This window comes from Notolabrus celidotus, chromosome 16, assembly GCF_009762535.1.
Source record: "Notolabrus celidotus isolate fNotCel1 chromosome 16, fNotCel1.pri, whole genome shotgun sequence".
NCBI classification, from domain to species: Eukaryota; Metazoa; Chordata; class Actinopteri; order Labriformes; family Labridae; genus Notolabrus; species Notolabrus celidotus.
This window is the reverse complement of record NC_048287.1, coordinates 14,340,321-14,362,834: the sequence shown is the minus strand read 5'-3', so window position 1 is coordinate 14,362,834 and position 22,514 is coordinate 14,340,321. Positions and strand designations below refer to the sequence as shown.

General features: G+C 40.9%; 1 protein-coding gene across 1 annotated transcript in view; it reads right to left on the bottom strand.

Moving 5' to 3' along the window:
* Positions 1-22,514, bottom strand: part of LOC117828319 (calcium-binding mitochondrial carrier protein Aralar2) — a 32,347-nt gene that overhangs the window by 975 nt on the left and 8,858 nt on the right. The window contains 8 exon segments of the mRNA XM_034705358.1: positions 36-120; positions 2,904-2,928; positions 2,930-2,983; positions 4,580-4,634; positions 11,858-11,978; positions 14,062-14,199; positions 15,839-15,848; positions 19,308-19,437. Coding sequence (XP_034561249.1) covers positions 36-120; positions 2,904-2,928; positions 2,930-2,983; positions 4,580-4,634; positions 11,858-11,978; positions 14,062-14,199; positions 15,839-15,848; positions 19,308-19,437 — 618 coding nt within the window.

The following is a 22,514-nucleotide window of genomic DNA, read 5'->3' as shown; positions in this document are numbered from 1 at the left end:
AGGTATGCAGGGAGCCAATGGGGCGTGACTACTACCCCCTGCCACCAAGCCAAGGGTGAACCTGTAGGCGGACTCTGCCTCCTGGACTAGGATGAGGCGGGATATGTAGCCACCCAACTGCTGCTTACACAGTGAGAGAGAGAGAGAGAGAGAGAGAGAGAGAGAGAGAGAGAGAGAGAGAGAGAGAGAGACAGAGAGAGAGAGAGAGAGAGAGTGATAATAAATATCAGTGAGGTAAATTGATTGGGACAACCAGAAAGAGTAGAGAAAAGGCAGCAAAAGAATATGGAATATGATGTCATTGCTTGGTATTTAAACGTAAAATAAATAATTAGCTGTCAATAACTTTTTTGATAGAATAACCAGCTAAGAGGAAAATAATTTTAGCAGTTGCCAGTCAAGTGGGGGTAGATCAGAGTCAAAACAGGTAATGAAGGGATTTCAATGGGTTTTTTTTCAATCACATGCTTTTTGTCCCTGTCAGCACACCATAGTTAAGCCGTCACAGTGTCTTCCTTCTTCCTGATGCCACCGTGATGGAAAAAAAAAACGACTCCACTGTGCTTTTGAGTAGCTCATTCCACTCCATTCCACATTCCAAAGACACCCAGACGAGTCGAAAGTAATCTGCACCTTCAACCAAACAGAATGAAATATCACAAAAGTACTTTGGGTTTGAGCTACAGCCTAAGAGCTAAGCATGCAGGTGCAGCTGATGTCAAACTGTTGTCATTGAGCAACCACATTAAAGAAGCTGGCAGAGCACTATTTTTAAGTATGCAAATCACCACAGACCTGGGGATGATACACTTTGAAGCTTTGTCTACCTCTAAGTCATGGTTTCAGATCACATTGGAGTAGGAATTCAGCATTTGTTTGAATAAGAAATCTAAACATCAAGATCATAAAGTACATTTCACTGGATTCATTTGATTACCAAATCAAGAAACTGGTTGGAATTACTTTACATTGTTAACATGGACTAAAAAGAGGCAGAAAAATAAATGTATACATGTGGTTAATAATGAAATTCAGTGATTACAAGCAATTTGAAAAATGGCTTGTTTGACATCCCTACTGGTTTTACAAACTTACATATTCTGCTGTTGCATCACACTGGGCTGTCATATAAATGTAACTATTTTGCATTTTTGAAGTATCAAACAAATAAGAAGTCCATTTAAGATGTGTCAACAATAATCTTTAATATCTTCATCAATCATAAGCTGCTATAACAGGTTCATATACTCCTCAATGAGTAATCAATAATGTTTGTCTCCTCTTTTCCTAATAAAAAGTGTCTTTACTGTTTCCATTTACTTTTAATTTCTGATGACTTCATGAAAAATACCAATTGTTTACATGTCACATCCGATTGAGCCAGGGGATATGGAAAGCTGTTTCAATTGCTTGTACCTTCACTATTATTTGCACTCTCAGGTTATCATTAGTCTCTGATCCTGAGTAAACTCATGCTATTATCATCACACAATGCAAAAAGCAGAAGAGTGTTGGTAGCTAGCGTTAACCACATAGAAACATAAGCCACACTCCCCCTCCTCCTGAGGTACCTGTTACCTGTACTGGTCTGCCAAGCCCTGGCCTCTTGACCCTGGGGAGATGGGGGTGGAGAATTGCATGTATGTATTGTGTGTGTGTGTGTGTGTGTGTGTGTGTGGGGGGGGGGGGGGGGGGGGGGCTCTCTAGAACAAGTCCACCTGTCAGAGTGAGCTCTAATTCCGTCTACATCATCCCCAAAGCTTTCTTACTGCCCTAATGTCTCCTTAAAACACAACCTTCCCAACTTCTACCAATCTCTGCAGCTTTATCTGTGCAAGGACTGCTGAAACTTAGTAACACAAACTGACAGCATGCTGGAGGGAGGAAGAAGCGACCCAATATATGTAAAGAAATAAGAAAGAGAGACAGACAGAGTTAGTGGTAAGAGAGAGAGAGAAAGAAAGAGAGAGAGAGAGAGAGAGAGAGAGAGAGAGAGAGAGAGAGAGAGAGAAGGAGGGGTAGAAAGAGAGAGAAGTAGAGAGACATAGATAAAAAAAAAAATAGAGAGAAGTAGCAGGAGATGAGAGAGAGCTGCAGCGAGCTGGCGGCCAGCCCCCGAGGCCAAACCACAAGGGCCTAAAGTGGCTCATTGTGGTGGGACTGGCGTCTGTGTAGTGCTGGGCCCCTTTGCTTTCTCCCCTTTGGCCCCCGCCTGCTCCAACATGGCCTGGCCAAGCTTTTACTGTAGCGCTGGAACCCACCAGGCAACACAACTCTGACCAAAAAGCTGGGAAGGAAAACAGCCTTCAGCTCATCTTTTCTGCTGTCCATACCTCCTTCTTCCGCTCTCATGAAAACAAATTGCTCTTGTTAGCTGCTGCAAAATCTCCACACACATATTATATGCAACTTGAAGCGTGTTTGAGCTTCGTCAGGTCTTTTGAGGATGGCTCAGCTTCTCTTTATTACCTTGGATTTGTAAGCTTTGTGTGAATTTTTTCTTAAGACGTCAACCACAAGTCAGGGAGAGGTCTGGTGGTGTGTTCTCTTGAGAACTTCTCTTTAAATTTAAGCCTGTGTTTGGGAAGCTACTTGGACACTATTTGGTCTGAACCTGAGTATGAACTTTTGAAAATGTGCAGGGCTAGAGGGCTCTGGCAGACTTTTCAGTAAAATAAATGTCTCAATGATTTTTTTTGTGTAGCTCATGCCAAAATCCCAAAATGTCTGATGCTTTGGTTTGGCAGATTAATTACCTGAGAACAGGAGGTATCAGTATCCTTCATATAAATCTATGTCACCTACATGGTGACATCTAGCCTGGAGAATGTATGGAGGTGAAAAAAGAGATGCCAGAGCGTAGGAGGAAACAAAACATATCAACAAGTTTTCATATTGTGTACCTGTCTCTGGACCTCAGCCAAGTTGCAGGGCGCCTTCTTCCCGCGGAGCGCTCTTCTCAATGTCTGCTAAACCAACATGCCTGATGGAGGGAGAGAAAAGTAGAGAGGTTTCAAGTAGCTGTCGTAAAAATAAAAAAAACCTCAAAGGAATAGAATGGTTTGTCAGCCCTTGGAAGTAGGTCTGTCAGTTTGATGTTACTCAATATTTACTGATACTTTGCCCTTGTTCCAAGTGAAAATATTGTGGCGTTCAAAAATCATGACATGTGTTGGTATAACTGAGTAAGACAACCAATCTAAAAAAACTCCCTCTGCTTTATCCCTTCATCCAAGTATAACAAAGACATTTAACCTTCGGATTGTAAATCTACCGCCTTTCTGACTCTTTCCATTGCATCTCTATGATGGTCCCAAATTTCCCAGGCTGAGGAAACAGGGGAACGCCAAACCCCCCCAACTCATACACACACCACCTCCAATGTCTTTCCTCTGAATATTGGGGCCATTATCTCCTGCATCTCCAATCAAGAGGAGCAGAGAGAGCTATTAAAGTATCCCATTGCCCAGAAATAATAATCAGGTGGTGTCTCAGGCCGGGGTTAGAAATTATGATCGCACTGGTTGGCCCTGGAGACAGACGCAAAGGAAGTGAGGGAATGTGAGACGAATACAGTTGTTGTATGCCGCAGATTACAGAGACTGGAATTGCCTGTTTCTTTTTTTGAATATAAGTTTGAATTGGTTTTGGACTGAAGGAGGATTCTTTGGCACTGATCTCATTCTTTTAATCTTTGGCAGAGAAGTTTGAAAAGGAAGAACCCGCTTGTCTCTCTGAGGTACGGACCCTGGGGTGAAAGGTGTGCTCTGGGAGGCAAGTGTGGGTTAGACTTACACCCTGCAGGTCACAAGCTCAGGAAAACATTACATGATAAAGGTATGAATTAAGCTGCAATTCCTACTTTACAATTATGATTACAATTTTCCTGTTCCTTGTGAAATATATGATTGATACCTTTCCCTGACAGACCATCACATCCACATTACTAATGATTATTTCCTCAGCGGTCACAGACCAGCAGAAATAAAAAGCAGCAAGTCTGACTTCATTAAATTGAGGTTTTAAATTAAAGCTAGTGTGATTGTTATGCCTAATTATTTGTGTCTCTAACCAGGGGGCTCCAACGGATCTGCCAGCTGGAGGGGGATGTCAGCCTCCATGGATGGCCAAACCATTGCAAAAAGCATCCAAGTGTGGCTGCAGAAGTCTGAAGTATAGGAATTGCCAGAGAGAAAAAAACAATTCTATTTCAAACCCATTTTCTAAAATCTATCTGTGCCCCAGATCATGGACAATGCAAACCAACTTGTGCATGCCCTAGAAGTCAAAACCTTGCTCCCCCTTCCTATAACCCCTACTATAGTCCAACCAGGAGGTCCCAAGGTTTTCCCAGGCAGATATGAGATAGTTCTTAGTGTGCTCTGGGTATGGTGACCTCCATTGCAAGGTGCACAGGGAGAATGACATTCCTTTGCATACTGCCAATTAAAGTTGAATACTTACACCCCTGTAACGTCTCACCTTCAATATGAATGTCACAGAGGCGTGATGGTTGTCCCACCACTGCACTGGCATCGGAGGCAGTAACAGAGGCATTACAGAGGTGACGTGGGTTCACTGTGGGCTGACGAAGCAGGAAGGACAGAACAGTGCTGTGTGCATGTTCAGCTCTTCTGCATGGAAAATGACACACTGGGACACCTTTACTGCACCATTGCTGGATCAATATGAAAGAAGGAAGGTGTGATGATGTCAGAGCTTTGTTACAGCACAATCAGCTGAGTGCCTCCCTCTAATGCTGGTTTTAGTTTTTACATATCTGCTCAGAGTACATGACCACAGGTGCAGAAATGTAGAATGTATGAAAACTCAAGACGCTCGCTTTTAGTTCTAATAAGGCAATCTGAGATCAAGGATGCAACCTTCTCATGCCACCTTATACATACCCACACTCATAGCTTCATATTCAAAATTCATACTCAGAGCAGCTACAGTACACTCAAAGAGAAACAGATTAGGACATGCTAGCAATTATCTCAACAGCAGCAAATCTGGCTGCAAACATCATTGCAGGCGAATGTATAGCCAAGAAGACTACATCATCACTAAAGAGCAACGCAATCAAGATGTTACTAAACTAAACGCTCTCTTGGCTGTGCTTTGAGATCCTGTCTGTCAAAATGATGAGCAAGGAGCAACAACCGTGGTAGATCCCGAAACCCACTGGGAATATGTTAGACCCACTGCAGAGATTGCAGACACAGATCTCAGTGCGGTTATGCAAGGGCAGTAGTGTTTTGTTGCAGCAGTTTCAATGCTTCAGAAAATAGATGGTTCACAGTTAAACAGGCAAGATGGAGTATGAATTGATTCTGTATTGCCTTAGTTCTTTTAAAAAATCAAGTAGTTGTTTTGTCTTGAGAGACTTTAACAAATATTTCCTCAGAAAGTCATCAATTCATTATATACTTAACTTTTAAGAGGTGTGCAGCTTAACAGATTTGTACAAGAGTAAACAATCTTTAAATGCTCATCCATAAACATCCGCATGTTTAAAAATTGTCACAAATTGCTTTTAACACCTCTCTGCAGAACTACAGCTGTACAGATTCACCTTGTTGTGATATATTTTCAATGTGTTACACATTACACACAGTGATTACACAATATAGATGATTCAAAGTGTGCAGTAGTGAGCTGAATGAATCACCTTAAGGCAAAGTCTGGAGTCATAATCAAAGGCTGTTTCCCATTATTGACAACTGTGACCTACATCCATTTTATACTTTTATTAACTGCTTGAAATATTGCATCATAGACTTGGAATTATTAATTAAGAGCTAATTTACATATTTTGAGCTAGTCTAATGTGCAGTTAGCTGAAACATTTAAAGTAACACACATTGTCTAAACAGTCAACAAGTTATTTTGTGTTTGCTGTGCAGACGATATTCTTCATATTTCAGTGATTTCGTTGTCCCATATCTTTCCAAAAAAGACATATATTAAACATTTTAAATCTTCATCCAGAAAAACTATGGAAACGTTATTCACAAATTTATTGGGGCTCCGTTGTAAAAAGTTGTAGTGGAGGAATACACGCATAAAGGAATGTGAAAATTCAATTAATTCAATTAATAAAGAAGCCGTAGGAAGTAGCTGTTTTCAACGCTATGCTTTTTATGGTCATTTTCCCCTAAAGCTCTGTCACTCACTCCGGTTACCTTCTGTGACTCTGTTGTAGGTAGTAAGAAGTGTCAAAGCATGTTGAATTCATCGAAAGAAAACAGAATAGAAAATATGTTCATGTAGAGTTATGGACTTCAGGAGCTCTTTAGAGTAAGCCTCAATATGCCGTAACTTAAGACCAGGTCTATTGTCAGAGGAATAAAGAACAGGTTGACTGTAGGCTGGCTTACAGCGGAGGAGTCAGCATTGTTTGACCTGCTTTATTCAAAGAGCAGCAGGCTGGGGTTGTGACAAAGTCGTCCTACACTGGAGCCATTCACCCTGCCCAGGCTCAGCTTACCCCTGAGGCATGCTCTCTTTGGCTCTCTCACACACACTTGCAAGCATATACACACACACACACACACACACACACACACACACACACACACACACACACACACACACACACACACACACACACACACACACACACACACACACACACACACACACACACACCTGAGAGAGAGAGAGAGAGAGAGAGAGAGAGAGAGAGAGAGAGAGAGAGAGAGAGACATAGAACTGCCTAAAAAAGATCACAATGCTGATTACCTGTCTACCTGTAACTTGTGGTCACCACCACTGAAAAATTTACTTTTACACACACTTGACGGACCTCTATACACATTAAAAAATTACCTTGCTCCTAGCCTACATCAGCACATGCACAGCCTCACATAACTGGTATGTCCTCACACAGTTAAAAATAAATCTGTTATCTACAAGTGAGCCACACTTCTTATTTTATTTCATTTTATTTATTTGTAAAGGGACCATGTACAATATTTAACATAAATGTCACCATTTGATGCAGTGTACCAGAGTTAGCTTAAAGCTAATTTACATCTGCAGTCCCTTGGCAGGTCACAATTAAAACATCACATTGTTAAAACACTCGCTCGCACGCACGCACACACACAAACAAACAAACAATACTCTATATCAAGTTAAAAGTATCAAATCAGTGGTTGCAGTGTTGAGTGTCCTTTAGCAGACTTTTCAGTTTGGTTTTGAAGCTGCTGAGAGATTCACAGTTCTTAATATCCTCCGGTAAGGTGTTCCACTGAGTTGTGGCTTTCATAGAAAAAGCTGACTGCCCAATGGCAGTACGGAGAAAGGGTACATTGCAATTTCTAAACGAAGATATTCTTATGGATTTAATGGAGTCCACTGAGCGAAAGTTGGTAAACTGACGCAGTGGAGGCGGGGCCAAGCCATTTGAAATCTTCTACACAAGACATAAATTTGAAAACAATTTACAATTCTCAAAGCTCAAAAGATGATGTTTCTCCAGTATCCTACAGTGGTGGTATTGCATTGTTTTTTTGTCCAGTATTTTTAAGGTTTGTTTATACAGAGAGTGAAGTGGTTTAATGACTGTCTCACCAGCCTGATCCCAGCAAGTGATACAGTATGACATATGGGAAAGGATCATAGCATGCATAAAAGTCTTGGCTGCATCCATGAAAGACAGCTTCTTATGTGTCCAAAGTTTGTCAAATTGTATTTGATGGTTTGTTTGTTTTTTTTTTCCAAACATGTTTCTTCATATTAAGGTTTGAATCTAGGACTACGCCAAGATTCTCTTATCAAGCCTGAGACTATCGAAAAGAGGATGGTCTACTCCATTTGGAAATAGCTGCTGATGTTTTGGTACTGACACTAGACAGCTTCAAGTAAGAGCATTCAAATCAATGATTATCACAGAGTTATTAAAAATTAAACTCTTCCTGTCATCCTTTGTTGAGGCAATTAGTGCTCTGCTGTTAATGAGAGCCTAAAGTAGGCTTGCACTAAGTATTACAAGAGTAATAGCTATTTATACAGCACTTCTGAAAACAATTATAGAACACATTCAAGTGGACTAAAAAAAGAATCAATGGTAAAAGCAGGGCAAAACAATAAACATAGAAAGAGAACGTGAAAAGGACATCAAACATGTTTTTTACATGCAAGTACAAAACATTTTTTGTCTGTGACGCTGCACTTTATAAATGGTTATGCTAGTATGTGAACATTCTTACAGTGGCAACACCCATATGCTGTAGTTAACAGATATAGTGTTTATCAATGTAACCATTAGCATATTAGCATCATACTATTTAGAGTAAGTTGGCGCTGAGCACAAAGCTAATCTGAGACCAATGGGTATGACATTGTTTTGCAAGTAACTGTAAGACAAACTCATATTTTCTGAATTATGACCAAACATAAAAGGGCAGGGGAGCAACAATGTCTGAGTTGTTCTTCCTCAAGGGACCTTGAATGTTTTTAAAAACTTCAAGGGCAATGTTTACTGTGTTAAAAAAGTCACTGTCACTTGTCCTGCCTGAGAAAACTGTCCACATCAATAAAACCACGGTGACCTCTTTTTATCCTGCTTTTATTGAATCTACTATGTCACTTTGTTTGGTGTCAACCTGTCTCTAAAGAACAGAAACTGACCGGTGACCGTAGGCTGACCAGTGAGTCACAGCTTGACCCAGAATCCCTGCACTACAGATAGTTGCAGAGGTTGGCTGGTTCTATTTTAAAAGATGACTCCACTCCCGTCCATTAAAGGGTGAATTTTGGCTTCTTCTATGTTGACAAAGGTATAAAACACCAACATGTAAAACCAAGAACAGTGATGTAGCTTTGTTCCTGCTGCCATCAGTGGGATCAACAAGACATAGCTATAGAACTCTGATGTTGAAGAACTGATTTAACTATTTGCAGCTATCGTTACATTTGACCCTGTTTTCATTCATCTTGTGTATACTGATGGCAAATATCTATTATAACTTGTTTATTATCTATATGGTTTTACTTATTGCCTGGATGTCCCTAGTCTGACCTTGCTTGTAGTCCTCATGGACAAAATCTCAGAATGCACCTGGGACTAAGAGGGTTTCCACGTTGGGAACCCCAAAATCTCTGCTTTTTGAAGATAATGTGTTTCTTTTTGCTTCTTTGGTCTGGGACCTCTAGCAGACAACGCAATGGTTTGCAGCCAAGTGCAGAGCAGGGGGGTCAGCACCTCTAAGTCCAAGGCTATGTTTCTCTGTGAGATACAGTAGACTACTCCCTGAGGAAGGGATGGGTCTTTACCCCAAGTGAGGCATGAGTTGGCGAGTGAGGATAAAATGGATCCTGAGATTGACAGATGGGTTAATACAGCATCAGCATCAGTACAGGCATTGTACTGGACAATCGCAGTAAAGAGGGATCTGAGCCTGAAGTCAAAGCTTACGATTTGCCAATTTAATTCAAATCCTCACCTAAGGTCTTGAGCTTTGGCTAGTGACAAGTAGGATAATATTGCGGATACAAATGATACATATGAGTTTACTCCAAAGGTTGTCTGGACTCAGCCTTAGAGATTGGGTGTGGAGCTCCAACATCTGGAGGGAGCTCGGGGTATTGATGCTACTTCTTGACTTTGAAAATAACCAATTGAAGTGGTTCAGGGTGCATCTCTTTGGAGGTTTTCTGGGCACAGTCAATTGGGAGGATACCCTGGGCTAAACCCAGAACTTGGTGGAGGAACTATACATCTGATCTGGCTGTATAGCCTCAAAATCTCCAATGCAAGGGATCAGGAAAATGTTACTGAGGGGAGGGATGCATTGGTTGACTTGTTTAGCCTGCTACTACAACCTGCCCTGGATAAGCAGAAGAAAACAGATGGATAGTCAAGTTTTGTTTTTCCTTTTTGTACTTACTAATGGTACAATTCTTGTCTTGTTTTTTTCACCTTTTTTTTAATTAGATTTTGATCTTGTTTTTACTAAGAATTACTCTTTTAGTCTTAAGAACTGTCGTCACATTGTCTATCATGTTTACCAAGTCTGTCATGTGCTATTGATATTGTGTGTGTGTGTGTGTGTGTGTGTGTGTGTGTGTGTGTGTGTGTGTGTGTGTGTGTGTGTGTGTGTGTGTGTGTGTGTGTGTGTGTGTGTGTGTGTCTGCGTGTGTGTTTGTGTGTGTTTGTGTGTGAAGGAAAGGAGGCTGGCTCACTCACTGTCAAACTAATTTACCTGCAGGTACAAATACATTAACCTAACCTACCTCAACCTTACTGAGGCTGTTCAGTCTGAGCCAGAGCAGGGGACCAGCCAACAGACACTGCCAAACCCTAGAGCAAAACTGTTACCTTGGCTAAAAACTATGGATAAAAAAAGGAATCATGGTAAAACTGGGATCATGTCAAAAGACCGTTGTCAGTGAGTTAGCTCAACAATATTCAGTCCACATAGATCTACATAGATGCATTTAATATATATATATATATATATATTTCAGATCAACTTTATCAACACCCACCTGATTTGTACCTGTTTGCAAACATGCACACTCATGATTTGCTTTGTGGTGTACACTGCTGTCTCAATAAAAGCTGCGTTCTGCATAAGTCTCCTGTGCACGTACTAGCACACATGCTCACACACGCCTGTGTGCTCTCTTTTGTGTAGGCGTTAAGCACTGTAATGGCGTCCCAAAGGCAAAACAGTGGCCTTGTTGCACATACGGAATCAATCAGGATTATTACGCATGTGTGCATGCTTGGCTGTGTTAATGTTTCTGAATGCTTGTGCGTATGTGAGAAATGTTTCAAATAGTGCGTTACAGAATACGCACACACTTGATACATGTGGGTGTGTGCAGTATGTGTTTGTTGGCCAGCCAGTAGTACACAGAGCCGAGCACTTGCAGTCCCAGAGGAGGTTTTAATGGCTCAGGGAGTGGAGAGTTGGTGGGTGGGTAGGTGGTGGCCGCGGAGGTCTGGCTGGCTACAGGCCACCATGGACCAAGCCAAGCCCAGCCTCGGTGTAGCCATGCTGGGAACAGCCTGGGGAGCGAATGGGCACTTGGTCTGGGTCGGCTACGGTCCACACCCCTGATAAGGCTTCAGATAGCATCATAAGGCTATAGCAGTGGCCCTGGGCAGTGTGGAGAGAGGTCATAATGATTCTTTTAGAAACCTAGACCAGGAGAAGGAAGTTAGGGAAAGCTAATGAGGCCTCCTGCTCTGAGGAGGAAAGGAATGAGAGACGGCTGAAGAGTAAGCAAATGAGATGGATGATGGTTTAAAGAACCTTTGGAGACAGAGAGAAAATGTCTGAAAAAAAGGGTTTTGGATCAATAGATAAAGATACCTGATTATCATCATCTTGGACGGAAAAGGCTTCAGAAAAGTCAATGTGCACAGGAGCGACAGGCTGACACTATATGCCACAACTTTAACAAATTAAGCTCTCTTCAATGTTAAACGTTTTTTTCAAGACTGAAAAATCTCATTTTCATTATTATAAAACTTCCCAGAACAAAAAAGCTAACCCTAGATTAGTGCCAGAATGTCTAATGGACAAATGTGGCTCCATCAGGGATTGCGGGTATGCAGTACGTGTGCTTGGTCTGATCCAGCATGCCCATTTAAATGCCACTAGAGAGTTAGAAAACCAAACAAAAGCCATTTTCTATCGTCCCTTCAACACAATGATGTAAATACATTATCATTGGGACTGCACCAGTTTGTGCATATACTGTAAAATGTATGCATACATTTGATTTGTGAGTGTGTTGTGTATGTCTCTTGCATAAAAAAAATTGAAGGGAACGTAACTGCATATTGCTCATGAGTCTTTTCAGTGTTATAAAAGTTTGTGTCTCAAATTTTGTCTACCTTTGGTGACCTCCACATCCCAGCAGTGGCCACCCAGGGTGCTGTAGGTCCTCCCGATGAGCTCCATGAAGCTCCATGAAGCTCTAAGAAGCGAGTTGTAAGATGTGCTGCCACCAGCAACCTGCATGATGATGGAAACACATCTTGTTATTGTCAGGCAGAAACCTTGTATCACCATATTTAATCATTTTTCCATTAATCAATGTTAACCTTTATGTCTGCCAGTAGGCTTACTAAAATATAACTTATGTAAGTATTTTTAAAAAAAAGCTTAAGTTATGGGGAAAACTGCATTTTTTAACTTCCTGGAAAGCAGTTGTTTTGGACACAAAGTTTTTGCCCGACTGTGACAACATGTGAACATATGACAAAACAACCTGCATACACAATTATAGGATAAATGCTAAATGCTTTAGAGATGCATGTTGATATTGAGGTTATGTTTATGTTAGGAAATCCGACTTGAAGAAAACTTGAGATAAGCACTGGTGGTTAATTATCAGGGTTCCTCTTTCCTGTCGCTCCACAGGGAGAAATAAACCTGTTTCAACCACTACTTTTTTCCATCACATAACCAACACTCTCGGGGACTTTAATTAACTTTCTTTATGAGGTGGAGGAAGTGGTAAAAGAACAGAAAATAGAAAAAAAGGTAACAGATTAAAAATAGGACGCTGAGCTCTTGAGGACATTCCAGATGGCACACAAACTATTTTATCATGCTCTCACAGTCTTAAAGAAGTAGCATACAAAACCTGTCTTTGAGTGTATGTCATGTATGTGTTTTCCTGTTCTAGCTAAGGCCACAGTAACAGATGAGCCTGGAGGCTTTGCAGTTCTTCACTTGAGGGTTGAGGCAACGCCTTTCACTAGATGGCACTGTTTGCTTTACAGACACACTGAACTGAGGCTGGATGTAGCTCACCCTGTTTGTTCCCAGAGCTGGAAGCTCTGGCCTTGGTGAAACTGCCCTAAAAGAGAGACACTTTTGTATTTGTTCATACATATGAGCCTATAGGCATGGATGTTCCCACCATATCTAACACAGAGTCTCTCACAGAAAGCGAAAGGAGACAAGCATCTGAGTGAAAAGAGTGGCGCTCGTCATTAACAATGTGTGGTGAGTGAATTAAAGGTTGTTGTTTCTCTGTATGTGTTCGGACATAATACCTCCTTTAATGTGTCTGTGGTGTTTATGGGGTTTTTCATAGGTGTGTGTGTGCGCGTGACTGCATTTGTGTTTGTGTGAGAGTTTACTAACAGCACACCAAGATGTCTGGTCGGTGAGGTAAACACAGCGGAGAAAATGACAGAGTCTACAGGGTGTTTATGAAATGGGGCAAGGCATGGACACACACACACTCACACTCAACACAAACACTGACACACAAAAAAAAGAGACAAGACACAAAAAAAGACAAACATCTCAGAGTTCAAAACAAATAGAGCACACGCGCACAGCTGCTCACACACAAACAAGGAGAGAAATGATGGACTGTAAAGCTCCAGTCTCCATCTATCTCTGTCTCTATCTCCCCCCCATTCAGCTGGCCTGCTCGGCTTTGACACTGCCAGAGAGGTTAGACGTAATGACATGTTGGGAGAGAGACAGAGACATGGGGGAGGGAGAGAGAGAGAGAAAGAGAGAGGGAAGAGGGGTGGCTGAGAGAGAGGGAGGGGAAAAATGAAGGGAAGTGAAGGGAAGAAGAGAGAGAAAGAGGAGGGATGAGAGGTGACAGAAGGAGTAAAGAGAGATGGACAGCTGGAGGGAAGGAGAAAGCCACGGTGTTTGGTTGTGGGGGTGTGGGAGAAAAAAGAAAACGCAGGGAAGGAAGGAGTGGAAAAAAATCGTATTGCCTTTGACTTTCTTATGGCAGAAAGAATAATGTTTGGTTGCTAGCCCTGTTAGCTGGCTGAATATGTAGCAAACATAGCCATGAAGCAAATAAGCACAGGCCTTTCGTGCAAACTCCTGCTGGAGCTTCAATGTGTGGATCATCTTACCTGTCATATTAAGTATATCTATGTTGTAGTACTTTAAAAACATTTGAAAGAAATGACTAAAACAGATGTATACTCCCCTGTACCATGGACATAAATCTCAGCTAAAAGATGAGTTAAATAAACAGACTATCATAACTCTCAGGTGTGCTTTGGCTTTCACAAGACAACAAATGGAAGACACAGAGCCAGTAAAAACCCACCGCCACAGGGCATTCCTCCACAAAGGGTGTGAGCCTGTGCGGCCGGACGGTCACCATAATGTCCCTAAAGTCCAGAGCTCAGATGGAGCCTCTGTGGTTTTGGTCCTGCTGGATGAAAGCCTGCCGTGCATGTTCCAGCTTCATCCCCTGTGGGAGAAAGTACAGAGAGAAAGAGAAATAGAGAGGCTTAAGGTGTTAGATCATGCAGTAAATGCATAATATTGTACACATATGTAGGTTGTACACCTCTTTAAGCTGCCTTCATAAATACAAATTCACATAAACCGGCTCGTATTAACACATATGCATTAAAACACAGGGCTGGCTTTGAAGGGCCCTGTGGTGCAAGGTCCCCCCTCTACGTTTCAGGGGAGCCGGCATTCAGCCAGGCTCCACTCTCGTCTGTTCTCCCAACAGTCGTTTGCCTACTGTGAGGCGTCGCTTGGGCTTTTCACACCCTCCCCAAATCCCTATTAAACCCACTTGAGGGAGAACCATACAAACACACATACACACATATATATGAACACACACGCAAGATGGCAAATCACCCAACTGCTCACTTTGTCTCGCTTCCTGCGCACACGTACACACACAAAGGTCCGCAGGGACAACAGCAGGCTGCGGTGGGGACAGTTCCCTCAAGGCCTTTGAAATTAGCAGCCATTATCGGTACCTGCAACCACAAGTCTACAGAGAGGGGCTGTAAACGCACCGCAATCTTGATGCCTCCTCTAGCTAACGCAAAGGCACTTGGTTACAGCAAAAGATGCAAATATCAGAACAAAATATATTCCAGGAACAGTCAGTGTGAATGCAGCTTGTGAGCAGTGAGTAGGTTTTGCTGTTGACCCTCCTGCAGGGTTTCATGGCCTTTTGGTTGAAAAAAATCATGGGGCTGAAGAAAGTCTATTCATGAGACTCCAAGTTGGATTCAGCCTAAAGAAGCATTTCATGCGTATGTCCTTTAGAGCAGATCTCTAAGAGACTATTCAAATTTTTTCAGGATTGTCATTTTCAATTTCTGCATGAATATATAGCTTCACCTAACATCCATTAAACTGACGGGGAAGTGATATTTGCAGCAATTAAAATAATCAATTAGTCTGATATATGAGAGGACTAACTTCATTTTCTTTGCCGAGTCTAGATAGTGAAAGTGTTTTGCATTTGCTTTGGTTCTGTTATACAAAGTGAATAACCTCAGGTAATGATATAGGCTATATAAATCAAGCTGTCTGAATAATACAAGCTACACAATGATTCGTTATAAGGTACATTTACTATCTTGTTCTGAAATTTTAGAACCAAGTTATTGGTATCAAAACAGTGCAAAAAGCAGATTTATGCTAATGAAAATAACTTGGCACTGAAGAAACTTGAAATTGCCTGGCTAAATTCTAGTGAAAAAAAAATCACATTAAGCTTAATATAATCTGCATTTACCTGACATGACCAGATAAACATCTTGATTTAAGATGTCATGAGCAAAAAGTGAGACCTGCTAGCAAATGTACTTGTCAAGTTTCTTGAATTAAATTAACTCAAGAAACGTCAGCAAAATTCGTACTCCATTGGCAGATCTTTTTTACTCATAACAAGCAACTCAGGTGATTTTTTGCTTGTGTTATCCTGAAATAAGACATTTATCAAGACTTGTCATTTGAATGTGGCCTATAACAAATTTAATGGTATTTTTTTAATAGTAATAAGCTAAAAACATTTGCTTTTTTCCAGCTTTGTCACAGCTCTAGAAGCATGTGGTTGAATATAATACTTGAAGATTTCTTCATTTTAAAATATACCTCAATATAAAAATTAAGTTAATGTACAACACACTAAATCCAATAATTGTCCTGATGCTGATGGGAAAAGATTATATTGAAACACGTAGACAGAGACGTGTCAAAATCACATTCCTAATTCACAGGCATGTTGGGGAAATAAATATTTTTTCTTACAGCACACAACATCTAGAAGTTTCAGTGCAACAAGTAAATAAGTTTGTTCGAAGTAAACTATTATTATTTTGTCCAAAAAGAATAGACATTATTTTTCAAGACACACACGACACACAAAATGTGCTGATTAAATCTTGAACATGCGCGCATTACTCAATTGATTGCTTCAGATGTTATTGTTATAAATGGAACTCAAAAAAGTGGTATTACCACAACACAAAACCCTATGAGGCTATGACTTATTGTTGTGCTGAATTTGAGTGATATTTCACTGACAGCATAACTGATCGAACTCTAAATTTGCGGCACCCGAGAGAAACGACTGGGGAAGAGTGACATTTACACAAAGCTGAGTGGAGACCAGAGGGGAGTAAGAATAGACATTGCAACAAAAGAGCCAGATTTGCAAAAACAGCAAATGTAGCAGTCGTGTGTCAGTATCACCTATGAGCACAGCAGGGGCTCAGCAGAGTGTACAAGTGAAAGGAAAAAGGCAAGGAAACAAGGAGAGATTGACACACGTAAACACTCTCAAAGTAAATAAGGTGAGATATTTTGGTGTCAGCATTCTCGGTGTCGTGACTCACTTCTCCGGTCGGTTTCGAGTAGGTCAAAACACTTGGGTGTGAAATAAACTGGGAGAAACGAGAAGGAGGGGTAGAGATGAATATTTAAAGTCAAAGTTGAAGAAGATGCGTTTTGCATGCAAGACCTTGTGCGTGTGCAAAACAGAAAGGTTAGATTTATCTGTGTGTGTGTGTGTGTGTGTGTTTGTGTCCATCTGTAAATTAAGGAAAAAAATTAGATCCTGTTTCTCTGGACAAGTGGAGCATCTGGAAAACCACAAAGAGCAACCACACAAAGCAACAAAACAACTGTGGTCCAGCGGATAGAGCACTTTATAGTCTCAGCCTCTTAAAATCTTAACTCATTGCAACTGCATGAGCAATGCAGGGACATGGTTTTTATTTGAGAGAGGAGTGAGGAAAGTTGGAGACATAAGGACAGCCAAAAAAAGAGTTTGCTGAGGCATTTGCTGTCGCTGCAAATGTCCTTGGAAGGGAATAAAAAAAACATGACAAGCCACCTCTGTTTGTTTTCAAAGGTTGTGATTCTTTCTCTCAATCTCCTCAAAACGTGAAAAATAAATATCAGCCTTCTACGCAGAGATTTTCAGGTCTGCTACAGATTTTTAGAGAGTCAAACACAAAGTTGTGACTTTCAAAATCTTAGAAATGCCAAAACTTCCCTTTTTTGGGTGCTATGAAAAAATTGGTAAATGTAGTGTCCCCCTCCCAGTAATCCAAGCCCTTAACTCACCAGGATTTATAATTTATGTGCCACTTCTCTGGACATCAGTAATGCCTCTGCCAGAGACAACACCACGCTGACAGTGCGAGCTGAGCTTTGGCCGGCGTCCACGCGTGAGACGGGGAAAAATGCATGTAATTGGTGAGAATCTCTGGCTTCCATCAAGACAGTAATTGGCCAGAGAGAGCCCTTGTGAGAAATATGCGGTGCAAACGTTTTCCCCGATAATCCCATCTTGTGAGCATCTGGCAGCGGCGTGGTTACAATGGCAGAAAGAAAAACACAATAAACACATGCATGTACGGCAGGAAGAGGAGGAAATAAAGGATGGGAACATTCCTGGGTGGGAGGGAGGCAGAGAGTGAGAGAGGGAGAGAATTATAAAAACAACCGAAAAATATTTAGAATATGGTGTGTGAGGGTGTGAGGTGGTTTTCACAACTCTGTGAAAACTTTTAAATACTCTGAAGCGTCATTTTCTTCTGAGGGACATTTACAAATGCTTTGTCTGTTAATAAATCACCATAGCATTGGTTAGTAGTGCAATCAGAAAGTGTGTAGTAATTGTACAATTTCAATATCTGATTTAGGAAATGTTGTGTCTTCAATAATTGCCCTGTCATTAATTACTGCAGCAGCTGCCAATACCTGGATTTGGCTTGTATTTAAGTACTTTGATTGTGGTACTGATTTAATATGACAACCAAGAAAGTATTAAAAGACTCAAGATAAAATATTTATAGTATTCCTGTATTAGTATCAGTGGACGTGAGGCAAGTGATAAGAGATTAAATGCAGAAAAGCATGTGCAATACTTTGAATAGACTCTCTGTTGTACATCCCTTACTCTTACCTACACAGAGAGGCATCCTACAATAACGTTACGTTCCCTCGCTCCTGTCATTTATTAGGGCATGAATGAAAAGCTATGAGGAATGATCAAAAACAGCGAGCATGAGCAGGAAATGTGAATTTCATATTGAGCAATGAGTGTGTCTGGCTGCTGGCCGGCTGCTGTGAGGAGCTGGAAACCACTGAGTGACGGACTGGGAGAGAACTGGGCACGCTGACAATGCAAAAGTGCAGCGTCCACTCGCCACATCGCCACAGACTCGCACACAAAAACACACACATACACAAACATAGACCTGAACACAGATGCAAAGCTTGCACGCTTCAGCTAACACGTATGATAAAGCAGATAAGATACAGACAGAATCACACAGACACACACCGCACACACACCGCATGTTCAAACACATGCACACACAAGGAATCACGTACTTATAACAATGTCCTAATATCCATGCACTGCTGCCCACTGTGTGTAGGCCATCTGGTCTAAGTTAAGTGTAATATAAAAAGCTCATTCAGATACATGGTGAGTGTGGATGCAAACTTGGCACAGCGCAGGCTGCCTCTCTCTCTCTCCCCCCTCTACCCCTTACACCACCACCTCTCTCTGCTCAGGCCTGAGTTAAGTCTAGACATCATATTGGAAAATGGCTCACACACCACAAATACACCAAGAATATTCCAGCTATACTATTTATGGCAGTAGAACTGCGTCTCTACCTGCTTCGGTGTAGGTGAAGCCAAGTAATGCTAGCTGCTAATGGAGAACAAATGCAGACAATGTACCAGATATACAGCGTATAAACCTCAGTGTTTCATTAATGACTAATCTGGTCAATATGGCGGGGTGTGTTTGAGAGGGAAAGGAGTGTGTCTGTGAGCAGGCATGTTTGTCTGGGCAGAGTTATCTGCCTATAAAGTTACATGACAGGATTGTATGAGCAGCTTGTAAACAACATGTGGGGATAGGGCAGCGTGTGCAAGCACATGAATGGGTTTATAAAGATTTATTGACTATTACTGACGGTCACTGGATGATGGGAGAAAGGTGGACAAAAAGGAAAAAAAGAAACAGAGAGAAAAGAGGAGTGAGGGGAAAAGATGCAAGGAGAACTTCACAAGAGAAACTGTGTGAACTCTCGGAAGCTGATCTTCTTGTCTCTCTACGTGCCAAAGTGAAGCCGTATTAACTCACAGGGGTGTGCTGGTGGACATACAGTGGTGTGGCTGAAGACCGGCTTCACATCCTCTGCAACACAGACATGAGACACAAGCTGCTTAGAACTGTGACAGAATGATGACAAGTTGCTCTTGACAGCTTAATAACAAGATTTAGCAACTCAATATAAGAATTTAGCAGTGAAATGTTTTACTGAGTTAAAGCCAAAAGTCCTGTAATCGGAATCTTGACTTGTAAAGTATTAAAAGCAACAAGTCATAAAAATATAACTGCTTTTTATTGTCTCATTAGATTGTATGCATCGTTAGGCGAGGAAAAGCAAGGAAAGTATATGTACATAGCACAAAACAGCAAACTGAAGTGCTTCACACACAACATTCAAACATCTAGACAGAGGATACTTTAGGATAGCTTCATACTTTAGGTTTTATGATGTTGTATAAGGGTTATGAATTGTTGTGCAGTTGTTTTTCTATAGTGTACAATTTGTTTTTAACAGAGGCCTCTTCTCTGTCTCCTATTCAGGGCCTACACTTGTAAATTAACTCTGGCACAGCTAAATTAAAATTAGCAAAAACAGAAGTTAGAATATCATAAGACACGCAAAGTTTAGTGTTATGAAGTTAAATATATGCCATCAGAGTGGATAACTGCCCTGAAAGACTGACAGCGTTCACACTCAGACCTGCTCAAGGGTTATTTTGTGCTTTTTCTCCTGAATTGCTGAATGCAGACAACACTCCTGCTTAGACCCAAGACATGTTCTTTAGACTCCTCTTTTTAAGTAAACTTGTCAGTAACACTAGTTCTATTTCTCTAAGAGGTCCAACCACTATTCTTACAAGGATTTCAAACCTACCTGAGAACTCAAACCTCTGTCTCACTCAGTCAGATTCACTTAAGTTTTATGTAAGCAGCGGATACATGTATTGTTTCAACAGCAATCTTATCAAACTGGGTATAAGTTTTGTGTTTTGAACTGTGATTGGCAAAACAGCCATGGATGTCAAATAAATGTGTGATGAATTATAATTTGGGGGAATAGAAATATAAATGAGAAAAAAATTATAAGTGAACTATTTCATTACCTGACATTCTTACTTATTACCCGGCTGTGTAAAATACTTGTTTCTGATTGGTCAAAATTGCACAACAGTAATTCATTCTCAATAGCGAGGTAATGTAGGGGAAAACTTGATCACCCATCACATCCATTTAATCCACGTAAAGGAAGTCAGCACATTTCACCCCTGCCTGTTGACACTGTGGCAAAAACGTTAGTTTCCGTGTCAGGCTGTGAAACAAGGCCCCTCTGCTTCATGTCAGGGTCCTCCTACCCTGACGATGTTTGAATTTAAACAACCACCGTTCACTACACATTATCCCTTACTTTAAATCAACTACTGACATTTGTTTTCTAAACAATTTTAACAGACATTGATGAGCAATGATGCTTCGGCTACATCATTTTTCTTTAAATCATTTACAATGTTAGAATAATCAATGTGTTATGGTTTTACAGATTACACCGCGCTTCGACTCAAGGCTAATGAGTCTATATTCACACTACCACAATAAAAAGCCATCACCACTGTTAAAATCCTCTCCATATTGTGGTTTTGGTTCACCCTTTTTTCTCAACAAGTAATTATCAAATACTTCTGCCATCTTTTAATAAAGATATAAAGTCTGTTGGCACAAAGTCTTGTGAGTCAGGTCTTAACAAACAGCATGTGTTTCCTATCTTGTGGTTAACATTAGTAATTATTTAAATTTTGGGTAGAAAAGAAAACGTCTGTGACTGTTTGTGACAAAACGTCAACGTCAATCTGCAGAACACAATTCTGCTCTGATTGAGACTTAAGTTCCTCAACTCTAAATCAGTCTTGAATGACACATGGCAGAGTGTGTTTGAGCTCTGCAGGCTCTGTATTCAGAGGGAAAAGCCTTTTCTTCTCAGTGGCGTTCCCCTGCCTGAACCCTCTAAGCCTCTGCAGCCAGTGGAGTGGAGAGACACTGAACATGAGTCCTAAATTACAGCCTTACTAAAGAAACAAAAACAAACCAATAGAGCGACCTGTTTCTTATTACCAAACAAGCCGCGCTGAACGAGTGCAGAAAGGAAAGGAGGAAAAAGCAATTTTTTTTATAAAGACAGAAAGGGAGGGAGAGAAAGGTGATGTTTACTTCAGCATTACCTTCTGAGGGAAGACAGCTTGTGCATTGTTTTTCTACACTTTAATGAGGCAATAAATATACAGCCTTTAACTCTTTAAAGGAGAGGCCGCCGCAGTGCCTGCCGTTTATATTATCAGCTTTTATAGACCTGTCAACACTCAGTCCTCTTTACTTCTTTCTTTTTTTTGTCTTTTTGGCTGACGCACAACGACATTTTATGCTGCAATTTTTATGAACTCGACATTCCAACAAATTAGGCATTTATTTTTTAAGTGCTAAAAACTCAGAGCACTGCGCCGCCTGTGCTCAACAGAAATTACTCCGCTTATTATCAAATAAAAAATGGATTTATTGAAAGATGAAATAAAAAGAAATCAGAGTGCATGAAGTTTACTGCATGTGAAAACAAACGGGCCTTTAATGCAACATGAGCTGCAGCTATTAATGTTTTAAAAAGGTAATAAAGAAGCAGGCTCTTTATTTTGAGCCCTGGTCTTTAATCTAATGACCGGTGAAGAGAAAAAGGGAGCAGGGGAGAAAAGGGAGAATTCTGTAATGCATCACAATAAAGCTACTTTGACAAGTCTATAATCTGAGTCACAAGTTATTTGCTTTTGGTGAAACATTTGCCCGTTGCAAGTGGCAGACACCACCGTCAGTGTTTGTGCATGGCATGATGTGAGTTATGTTTTTCATGCAATTTTCCACTTGTACGCCAGTCTCATAACTCTCAGGCATTGGGTGATTCATTAACCTTTGGGAGAAGCAGAAAAACAGCAGACCTTTTAATTGCCACCAAGACAACGTCACTCTAATTGATCCTTTTAAATACGAAAATTTACATATGTGCATATATAATCAGTCGCAATGATCTTGCACCCTGTCGACAGCAACAATTAAAATGAAATTCACTTACTCTTCCCTGTTTGCGAGCGGGATGTGTGCGCTGCATTTCAAATCAAGCCTAA